At 44.7% G+C, this 10,622-nt stretch overlaps 2 protein-coding genes across 2 annotated transcripts in view; both read left to right on the forward strand.

Moving 5' to 3' along the window:
* The first annotated feature begins 2,355 nt into the window (after nt 1–2,355).
* Nucleotides 2,356–10,622, forward strand: part of LOC135830882 (mucin-5AC-like) — a 124,468-nt gene continuing 116,201 nt past the window's right edge. The window contains exon 1 of the mRNA XM_065343097.1: nt 2,356–2,613. Coding sequence (XP_065199169.1) covers nt 2,358–2,613 — 256 coding nt within the window. The 5' untranslated portion in view covers nt 2,356–2,357. The remainder of the gene's footprint in view (nt 2,614–10,622) is intronic.
* LOC135830880 (uncharacterized) lies at nt 5,275–6,498 on the forward strand. The gene is made up of 3 exons (XM_065343093.1): nt 5,275–5,429; nt 5,694–5,984; nt 6,132–6,498. The coding sequence occupies exons 1-3, from the start codon at nt 5,312–5,314 to the stop codon at nt 6,455–6,457; spliced, it is 735 nt and encodes a 244-aa protein (XP_065199165.1). The 5' UTR covers nt 5,275–5,311; the 3' UTR covers nt 6,458–6,498.

A 10,622-nucleotide genomic window follows, 5' to 3' on the forward strand; every position in this document is an offset into this window, starting at 1 on the left:
GTAGTCAGTGGTAGATCTATGCGTGTCCCGCGTAGAAGCCTGGCTTCTATGCAAGCCCAGATCGGCCGATGTGCATACAAGCCTGGCAAAAATATCAGTGGTGCATATAAGCATGGTTTGCATACAAGCCTGGTTTGCATTGAAGCCTAATGCAGAAAGCGGCTTATGTGCTTATAAGCCCGGCTTTTATCCGCGACTTTACGGTAATGATATAAATACAAAATACAAAGGTTGCGGAAAAGTGGCGAAATAGTTCGCGAAAATGTAAAGTTGCGAAAGTAAGTTGCGAAAGTTGCGATTTCTTCCTAAACAACGGAAAGTTGCGAAAAAAGTGGCGAGCATCTTTGAGAAAGGGCTACCTACAAGTCTCTCCGCAGTCGAGACTGGCACTCAGCCACAGATGCCCTCTGAACCCTCCCTGAACACCCTCTCTGCTTCCACCCTGGCTCCCCCCTTTTTATTATTTATTTATTTTTTTATTAACTGGTTTGAGGGAAAGAGACTATTTTTTATTTTTTTATTTTTTTTAGTGCAATTAGGAGTATAATCGATGCAGACATGGCCAGACAACAACGAGTTCATGGAATTTTTTTAAGGATTTTTATGTTATTCAAAATCGATTTTCGTGTTCCGCTCATCAGTGAATAGTATCGGAACTGAGGTTCACACTTTTAATTAATTATGCTGTTATAAAATGTTCTATTTTTGTACACAGTACCCTCAGTTCCGATACTATTCACTGATGAGCGGAACACGAAAATCGATTTTGAATAACATAAAAATCCTTAAAAAAATTCCATGAACTCGTTGTTGTCTGGCCATGTCTGCATCGATTATACTCCTAATTGCACTAATAAAATTGCTTTCTCCACGCCGACTCTTTATTTTTTTTATTTCTTCTTTCTTTTTATTTTTTTATTCTATCACATGTACAGTATCATCTTTCCGTTTTCCTTCCTCTATATAAATGTACTCCCCCCCCCCCCTCCCCGGCCCTGTGCCTACTCCTCCCCAGTTTTTGGTGCACTGAAGTGTCGCTGAAGCCGAGACCTCAGGTCGACGGAGATGCTCCAGTTTCACCACCACAGTTGCATCTGCAACCACCTCTATCATGCAGTATTCTGTTCTCGAGGTTCGTGGTTTCTCGTATTAAAAAAGAAATAAAAATAAAAAATCTACTCCGGATGGCAGTCGTTAGTCCTGCAAGGGTCCAGTTTGGCAGGAAGCTTGTGTTTCATATAGGAGCAACCAACTTCATCATCAATTCTTGTTCCCATATGGGAACAAGAATTTTTTTTATATGGGGACAAGAATTTATGATGAAGGTTAAAATACTAATACACTGTACCGCCGAAGTCGCTGCTTTTAAGCAGATATTGGGTTTTTTGGTTTTTGTTTGGGTGTATTTTGCTTTGCCCATTTAACAACGGGAACTAAATGCTGTATGCACTGCTCTTTACGTTATTTTCTCCCTATGCAAGTCGCAACTCCTGTTTTGAGTTGTTTTTCTTCTCTCTTTTTCTTTCCCTACTAGTTGCTGTTACACTCACTGATCCTTATGCACAGATATACAGCATTCCCTCACTAGTGGGACCATTGTTATTAGGCTAGGGCCTGGTTTGGACTAACCACTCTAAATAAAGAATACAAACAAACAACAACAACTGGGCCCAATTGCATAAAGGCTAATATGGAAGGAAACCAGCAAAGAAGGATGAGCACTCCAACAGCCTTTCAGCCCGTGCTAGTCTTGGTTGCGCTCACCTCCCCCCCCCCCCCCCCCCTATGTTATTTCTATGACATTACTTGTTGGAGTGCGTATCCAAGACCCTTATGTTATTTCTATGACATTACTCGTTGGAGTGCGTATCCAAGATGTGCTAGAGCTGATTGCCAGTTAGGTGTAGATCGTCAGTACCGTTGGTCAGTGTCGTGCAATGTTATCGCATGAGCTGATTGTAAAGTAACTGGTAGTGTTATTGGATATTATAGTGTAACTTGTAGCTCTTTGGTCCTCTTTTCTTCTTATCAATCAATTCTTGTCACCAAGCAGCTTTCTTATGATCTGTTCACTGACAATGGAATCAAGACCATCTGTTCTGAGTACTATCGGTCCACATTTGTTCTTAGTTCATTTTGCCCATAATTTATTGTACCTTCATATCAAATAGCACTTTCGCCCAGTGTTTGCCCACAAAATTATATAATGCTAACCACACATGTCTTGCTATTCACTGCAATTATGGAACTACTTCATTTATGACCTCCATGTCACTATTGACAGTATCACTTTTCTATTTGCTGCAGCACCAGTAACAACAGCAGTAACTGCTACTCCAACTACCATGGCAACTACCATGGCAACAACAGTGCTAATTACCATGCCAACTACAATGCCAACTTCTTCACCAACTGCCCCATCCACTACTATTCCGGCCACAACACTAACCACCACATTAGCTACAACATCAACTACCCCTCCAACCACCATTCCAACACCAACAGCTATGTCTATTACCACAATGACGACGACTTTATCAGCAGTGATTGTGCTCAGGACAACGCTAAAAGTATCGGTGTCTCCATCGTCATTGCCGGATCCAGCGTCAACAGGTGAGAAACTGAGAGATCCCAGCTTATTTACCTCTTTTAAGACCTCGCTTGGAATGATTTCATGGCTTTCAGTGGAATTTATTCTCTTTGTGGGGTCACCGACACAGTGACTTTGCACAGCAATTACTATTGCCATCACCTGCGCCACCTTCTTTACCGCCAGTTACTGCATGGACAGTTATGTTTGGAACTGTCATCCACGGAGGCCACCGTTCCTGTTACCTCGATACCATACAAAAGGAAACATCAAAGTCCACGGTGAGCAGTGAACAGGACTGGTCTCGTAGTAGGGCCACTTTTTAACTGAATGTTTTTGTTCCTTTCTCTTCATGGGTTGATACAAAGAATAAGAAAATGACATACACAGCAGCTAGATAGGCGTGCAAAATCATTGACTGCAACCTCAGGATACATGTGTGAACTAATATCTTTCACCTGAAGGGACAACATATTTTACTTCAGAACATAATATAGCTCGGGGAAAACTTACAATTGTTTTAAATTATGATGCCTCCAAAGCAACCAAATGTAACGTGAGCCAAAACTGAAAATAGTACCATCTCTGAATACATCAGAGGACCTATCACTACCTGACTAACAATGCTTGATAGCCAACTGCTGGTTCATTTGATTGGTGAAACGTCCAGCTAGCCTTTGTCCATGCCTCCAATGTCACACCTTGTAACCTTTCCTTACCATTGCGCTGTTGGGTCCCTGGTCCCCTGGGTGTCTGATTTTTCCGCTGACGTGATCGGTGGCCGGCTTTCGTGGCTGTCTTTCACACGGTTTGTTATCACTTCCAGGATGGTAGTCTGCTCATCCCTCTCCGTGTGTATCTTCATTTTTGTCTATGATTGACTCTTCTGTTCTATGCCGCTGCCGTTGTATTCTTCGGTGTACTTTTGAGAGCACACCTGCATACGACATGAGTGGGTTGCTATGCACCCACACACTGTGGAGAATAGCAAAGTCACACCTTAGTGGATCCAAAAGTGGAAATCTGACGTGAACTTACTGAACAGTCAAACACCCACCAACAGTGTGCACAGTGATGTCGGAGATCAAACGGTGCCCCAAACTCCAACACAAGGTTCAAATGTCTCCCAAACGTCAACACAAAATATCGGTATTAAAGGCCAGCAATACCATGTTCCTGTACTGTGTGTATTGCTCCTGTACATGTATAGAAAGTAAAACTTCGTCTCGGACCACCTGACTGCTCAGCTCCTCTGAGTTAGGTACAGTCGAGATGGGTTTTTTGGATATGCAGGTGGACCTGGTTTGATGTGCCAGATTATGGCCCAAGTCAACTCATTTGTCCGGGAGTCTCTGGCCATGGACAACGTAGTCAAAGAGCTCTCATCTCAGGGTACAGCCATTCGCAACTAATAACATCTTTGATCTGATCGAAACTCACCACATGTTTCCAAAACAGCACGCGTGCACGTGTGCGTCATTGGAGGGAAAGTCATGCAAACACAAAATTCGCTCGAGCATTCGCAAAAAAAGTTCTCAAGCCCGGACGCGAGAATCAATGCGAAGTCTCGCTCTGGAGAACCTCTCCAATATTGTTCCCAAACCTGGCTAGAAATGGAGAGTGAGTCCGGAAGATAGTGTGGAACATTGTTTGTAGAATCCAAGCAGATAAGACCCCATGTATCTGCCCTGTTAAAAACCAAATTATGTGATAACCAATAGGGTAATTCAACTACAGTAAAACCTGTAACTAAAGACCACCGTGACTAGCGACCAGCCTGCTACTACCGACCACTTCGCCAGGCACGGACGGTCTCACATTCAAAATGCACTGTGACTAGCGACCAGGGAGTCGTAAAATACCGGGAGGCGACACGAGATGCACAACCGCGTCGGATGATTGCCTCAGCTCGGGCACGAGTGCTGAGACCTCACGCGCTGCATGGCGAGGGACTTCCCAAAGCGGCGCAGGTCATGCAAAAGGACGCGTTCGCTGTTTGGTCCAAAAAATTTCAATAAAATTATCCTGCACACAACGAATCCAGTGTCAGCAGCTCGTTTTGTTTCTCAATAAAATTATCCTGCACACAACGAATCCAGTGTCAGCAGCTCGTTTTGTTTTTCTAAGGCCACACCAAGTTATTTCATTGTTTCTCGTCACCTGAAAATCTCAAAAGGAACGCGGGCGGGCGGAAAAAAAACAAAATAGGGTTTGAAAAACAAAAACTGCTATTTACACTACAAAGGCCCAATTTATGACCTAAAATCAGACTATACACCACGCGTGACAGTCAATTGCAACATACAGCCAGAAAACCAGGCTCCTGCACCGGCCTCTGGTGAGGAAGTCCAGTGTTGCATGTTATTTAAATAGGAAAGAAAGCAAACCAAAGTTATTATACAAGGGGTACATAAAAGAACAGCCAAGTGCGCGCAAAGAAGACGACCAGGTCGTGTGGTGGTGTGGTACTTGAACTACCGGTATGCGTACATACACGGTGCAAAAGTCGTCCTTCGGTTCGTGCACTAGCACTGCACTCCAGATTTGACGCCGCGCGTACTTTTACAACGCCTTTTTATGCGTGTTTACCGGGACGCGAGATTTTTTTTTTTTGGTCCAATCCTCAAGAAAGGTACGCGCGCGGTGACGAGAAACAATGAAAAAACTTGGTGTGGCCTAAGTATTAAATAATACTTTGTGCTTTGGCCTTCGAAGTAAAGGATGATGGAGCTTGACAGAGATGACTGCCAAAGTGATGAGTCCACCGTGGAAGATGTAGATGACGCCACGTATTCACTTGGTGACCTGAGTTGTGGGGATGTTCAGCTGTGGGCTACAGGTGAGATTCTTTCGTTTGCATGTTTTTGTCTCTTCCTTGTGGACACGAATGTATAATCTGTAGCATACCTAAGTGCCCGAACTGACCCGATAAATTAGGTGGTCGACACCATCCTTTTCATCCTAGTCTGCCCACGATGCATTGTCTGTTCACTGTGACAGGATATTTATTGAAGTCCTGAAAATTTACGTGTGTACCTAGTATGTATCATCACCGTAGATGATGTAAACCTCCATCCTCAAACCATACTTTGTCTATGTGCAGATCGATGTAAGAGTGGTAGTGCCATCATGGTGTACAGGCCTATGGAAGGTGCAGTGATCCATGGAATTTGCAAACTGCTGACAATGAGACAGGCGAGTGTTACTGAGGCGACGGAGTCATTCCTGCATGTTATTATGACACGGTTACACAAGGCATCAGGTACTGCAAATCTGCTACGCCAGGAAGTGTGCCAGCTGAAGGCATGCAAGGGTGCTGATATTTCGCAAGCATGGCAACAAATGCTGTCCGTCATCGCAACAGCTATTCCCGAAGTGAAAATCAATTGTGAAGGTCAGTGCGTTTTGCATGCATGTTGGAAAAAAATTGGCTTCTGACTAGGTATGCAGACTAGGTATGCAAACGCTGGCTTTTGAATACTAGTACAGTCTCTGCAACCACCAGTCCTTATATGTTGTCTTTTTCTTTTCTCTTCTTCAGATTTGGAAGTTACATCTGCAGTGCTAGCGAATCTGATAAGCTACCTGCATGCCACGGCTGCCGCTGCTATCAGGAAAGCGTCAATAGCACCATCCAAAGCTGCTGAAGCCATCCCCGAACCGGTGATTGACAATTTGTCTCACCTTGCTGAAAAGTACCATGGTGGTTGGTGCTTGGTGGCCATGCGGCGTGAGCTGGAAGGAGCAAGGTGTCGCAACGACAACTTGCTGCAGCTTATACCTTTATTTGGCAAGGATGCCGTGACAAGCCTTCAGCCTTGTTTGGAGAATTCAGGTGGCCCGGCGTGGCTCGGAAGCTCTGTATAAGACACCATACGTCACAGATAAAAACAACTGAACCAGTGATATGTGAATTTTGCGCTTGTGTGTGTGTGTGTGTGTGTGTGTGTGTGTGTCCCATATGGTGCAGTGGTATGTGCAGCGATTTCCAATCGATAGGTTGCGGGTTCAATTCCCGACGATTATGGTCACACACGTCTTTCTTCTCTTTCTCAGACTCTTCCTGACTTTTCTTTCATTCTCCTGGGTGGTTACCAACAGCCAGTGTATGCCGGAGTATGTGGTGTGGTGTGTGTGTAGAAAAAGAAAAAAAGAAAAAAGAAAAAAAATGGAAAAATGAAAAATAGGGATTCACTGGCCAGAAAAAGTCACTTCAAACAGCTGTGTGGTGGATACCAGGCTAAAAATAGTGGCGGTCAATTCATCAGCCTTGCAAGCTGTTGAATGGTGTAATCCCAGCACAAGTTGCTATGTCTAAAACATAGCTGTTCGCTATCATCGCTCCCGCGATGGGCATGTCTGAGGTCTGAGGTGTGTGTGTGTGCTTCTGTGATAAGTGGTATAAGCAGTCCACAGGGTATTCACCTTGAGTGCATTCGCCGATAGTGTGACTTTCGTCGCACAGAACATTCTTCAGTTGGTCAGGTGACTCGGCGTGGCTCGGAAGCTCTGTATAAGACAAAATACGACACAGATAAAAACAACTGAACCAGTGATATGTGAATTTTGCGCTTGTGTGTGCACGAGCATGCATGCATGTGTGTGTGTGTGTGTGTGTGTGTGTGTGTGTGTGTGTGTGTGTGTGTGTGTGTGTGTGTGTGTGTGTGTGTGTGTGTATGTGTGCTTGTGTGTATGCTACTGTGATAAGCGGTACAAGCAGTATACAGGATATTGACGGGTATTCACCTTGAGTGCATTCGCCGATAGTGTGACTTTCGTCGCAGAGAACTTTGCTCAGTCGGTGAGGCGACTCGGCCTTACGTTTCCTGAAGGCAATGTGTTCAGAACAGTTATGAACAGCTATGAACAGTTAAGAAATGACAAATATTGTTTGCAGTTCATGGGCCATATAGATGTGAAACACTTTGAATGCAGAAGAATGAGGATAGTGGCATCAAATACTGCATGGATTCTGTTTGATATGCTACTTTTTTTTCCCTTCCATGGAAAGGTGAGTACATCGTCGAACTTCATCTCGAAACTTCACACAAACCTAGAATGGAACTTGGACAACATGAAGGGGCCATGGGCATGGTGTGTTTAGTGGAGAACTATTCCGAAAACAGGGTGTCATTCGCATTGACTCAATTCAAATTTGAGTACATTTCGTGAATACCTTACCTTGACATTCCGTCGTCTCCAAAGCAGTGAACTTCCAAAAAAAAATAAAAGCCACGGCTCAACCTAAGGTAATGCGTGGTACGTATCAGAAACAACCAGCTTTTGCTCTGGAGATCCAGAATAGCCTCGAAGCATATAGCAAAAACAATTGAGAAAAAGAAGATGACGACGACGTTTCAATCACGCTTCAAATTTCGCGGGTCGAGTGCGGCAATCCTCGGATCGTGAAATGTGTGGCGTGTGTCGCCTCCCGGTATTTTACGACTCCCTGCTAGCGACTACCTGCTGAGCGCGACCAGCGACCGCCTTTTCTTGTCCCAAAGACCATTTTTGACCCGTAACTAGCGACCGCGATGTAGGAAATCAAATGTTGCTCGAAGCTCTTTCTTGAAATTTTGATGATTTTCCGTGGTCCTGAAAGGCATCTTTCGATACTACAGCTGAAGAAATGAACGCAGGTTATTTTTGACTGTGGAGTCGGTGTGGACTTCACTACACCTGTCAGAATTTCAAGCGCTGTCAAGAATAAACATGATATTAACCCTTTGTGGGTCTTACTCAATGTATGTGAGGGGTGGTCACGCAAACACGCGTACAAACAACCAGCCGTAACTCAAGTTCTGTTAGTTGTAGGTATGGGTAAACCATATATTTTCAAAATCTGGATGCCTGGACGAGTCCAGAAAACACAAATATGACTATGTCCAGGCAAGGGTATGACCCGTGGTAGCCCTTCAAGTTGAGAGAAAATACAATTGCGAACAAAAAGCAAAAAAATCACAGCACGAAGTGCATACCAAGTTCATGATGGAGCTGAAGTCCTATGATAAACAATCAGGTAAGCGCGACGTCTTTTGGGTAGAATATAATGCTCCTAATTCCGTCCTTGAACTCCAATACCTAGCCATCGGCGATGCACCAGCAGCAACAGTTCCGCAATATCACAATTTTGGTTCGTTCACCTATCGCCGCTCGCGTCAGATTCACTCTCGCTCAGATGAGTACTCAGGCGCGATGTCACGCATGCCGTGATTCTCACGGCCAGGCGAATCAGCTGATCGCACCTGACAAGTCCTTGTGAGAGTTGCTGTTGCTGTGCTGTCTCGCTGGTTGGTAAATTTGATTTCTTCATCTGGGGACGATTTATTTGAGCTAAGAGGACTCAACGGAGCTCTCTTTTTCACCACATTACACTGAAAATTCTCCAGGGACATCCAGCCTAGACTGGTGCCGTCAGTGTCCTCAGAAAGCTTTTCTGACACGGCCTCAAGAGATGCACTCCCATTCTCGAAATGCGCGCATGGCGGATGGTCGTCTTTTCCAATTTCACCAGACTTCAGCCGATCGATACTGCAAAAATTTGTATGGTAAGTATGGTTGTTTTTTACACCGTTGGAAAGCTTTGGACCTCAGCTACGCGTGGAGCACCATTTTAGCTGTCTCCTAGCAACAAAACTCACAGAAAATGCGATTTTACTGTAACTTAGTGTAAGGGTCACATACGACCCTTTCGCTTATGTGAGACCCATAAAGGGTTAAACGTCTTGGACTCGGAGGGTATCGAAAGCGCTCTCTGATCGATGTTACTACTCGGAGGAGAAACGAAGACTGAGCGGCTCTGTCACCCTAGTCATACAGACGAATCGACGATGGCATCAAGGAATCCGGAAACAAAGCAGCCCCGCAAGGTCCTGATGCTGGAGAATCGCGTTCAAGCAATCGAGAAGTCGCAACAAGGACAGTCGGTACGATTGATCGCATGAACAAATTTGAAGCCCAGCGCAAAACGAAACTTCCACAGGGAACGTTTGACTCCTGGCTTCAGAAGTAGGAGCTGAATTTGATGTCCGCAAAAAAAATAATCTCTCTCTCTCTCTGTCTCTCTCCATCTCTCCATCTTTCTCTCCAAGTGTTGTTTGACCTGAAATAAGAATGGCATTGCGCAAGTCTTGGGGAATTGTATTAGCTGCATTTTGACATACATAGCATATAATGGGATCCATATAATATGGTCGCACGGTGCAAACCTCTAACTAAAGACCACCTGCTACTAATGACCGTTTTTGCTGGCACCAAGGGGTGGTCGTTAGTCACAGGTTATACTGTACTGTACTCAGGACTGGTAAGTACACAATGTCATACTAAAACAATGCCAGCATGCATTCAGCTGCATCACAGGAGGGCAGGCTTTGCCAAAACTCCACTGCACTCTTCCATAGATTGGATTTCACTAGTTTCTTCGTTGATTCTTACCCACGTGTCTCACAAACACAAACTCTACATTTTAATGGCCCTCGAACTTATACTGCTGCCTGACTTCCATGCGTGTTTCAGATTCAAGCGCATCCACTGGCAGTTCTGGCGACTTCACTTCCATAGCAATAGGAGCAGGAATGACAGTGCTGGTTCTGGTGATGATCACTTGTGCTATTACTCTGGTGTGTAGACGAAGGAAAAGGTGAGATACATGACTCCAGGCTTGATAGCAGCATTTTTGCATCATAAAACATGATTTCCAAGCCAATCAGCCAAATCTTTTCTTCATGGAGTATTATTGTACTGAAGTAATGGGATCCGGAACATGCAATGTGAGTAGGAGTTTTAGTTTTAAACTATTTGCCAAACATGTGTACTTGTATCACCAAACTACATTGGCGGAGAATTACATATCGCCACACTAGAGCCGCCGCATTTACAGCACAACCCAGCGCTCATAGTACTATTGTCGCAGAAATCTAGATCTGAAAAATCATTGACCCCTCCCTGCCCCCCCCCCCTCCCTGCCCCCCCCCCCCCACACACACACACAGATACGGGAGCCACAGTTCCAGAATCAGATGAACAGAATCAT

This window comes from Sycon ciliatum, chromosome 1 (assembly GCF_964019385.1).
Source record: "Sycon ciliatum chromosome 1, ocSycCili1.1, whole genome shotgun sequence".
Taxonomy (NCBI): Eukaryota; Metazoa; Porifera; class Calcarea; order Leucosolenida; family Sycettidae; genus Sycon; species Sycon ciliatum.

What these genes read in the sequence shown, in the direction of transcription:
- LOC135830880 (XM_065343093.1), top strand. Translation starts at nt 5,312, where the DNA reads ATGATGGAGCTTGACAGAGATGACTGCCAAAGTGATGAGTCCACCGTG. An exon ending in TGTTCAGCTGTGGGCTACAG is followed by an intron (nt 5,430 to 5,693) that starts GTGAGATTCTTT and finishes GTCTATGTGCAG; the next exon opens with ATCGATGTAAGAGTGGTAGT. An exon ending in AGTGAAAATCAATTGTGAAG is followed by an intron (nt 5,985 to 6,131) that starts GTCAGTGCGTTT and finishes TCTCTTCTTCAG; the next exon opens with ATTTGGAAGTTACATCTGCA.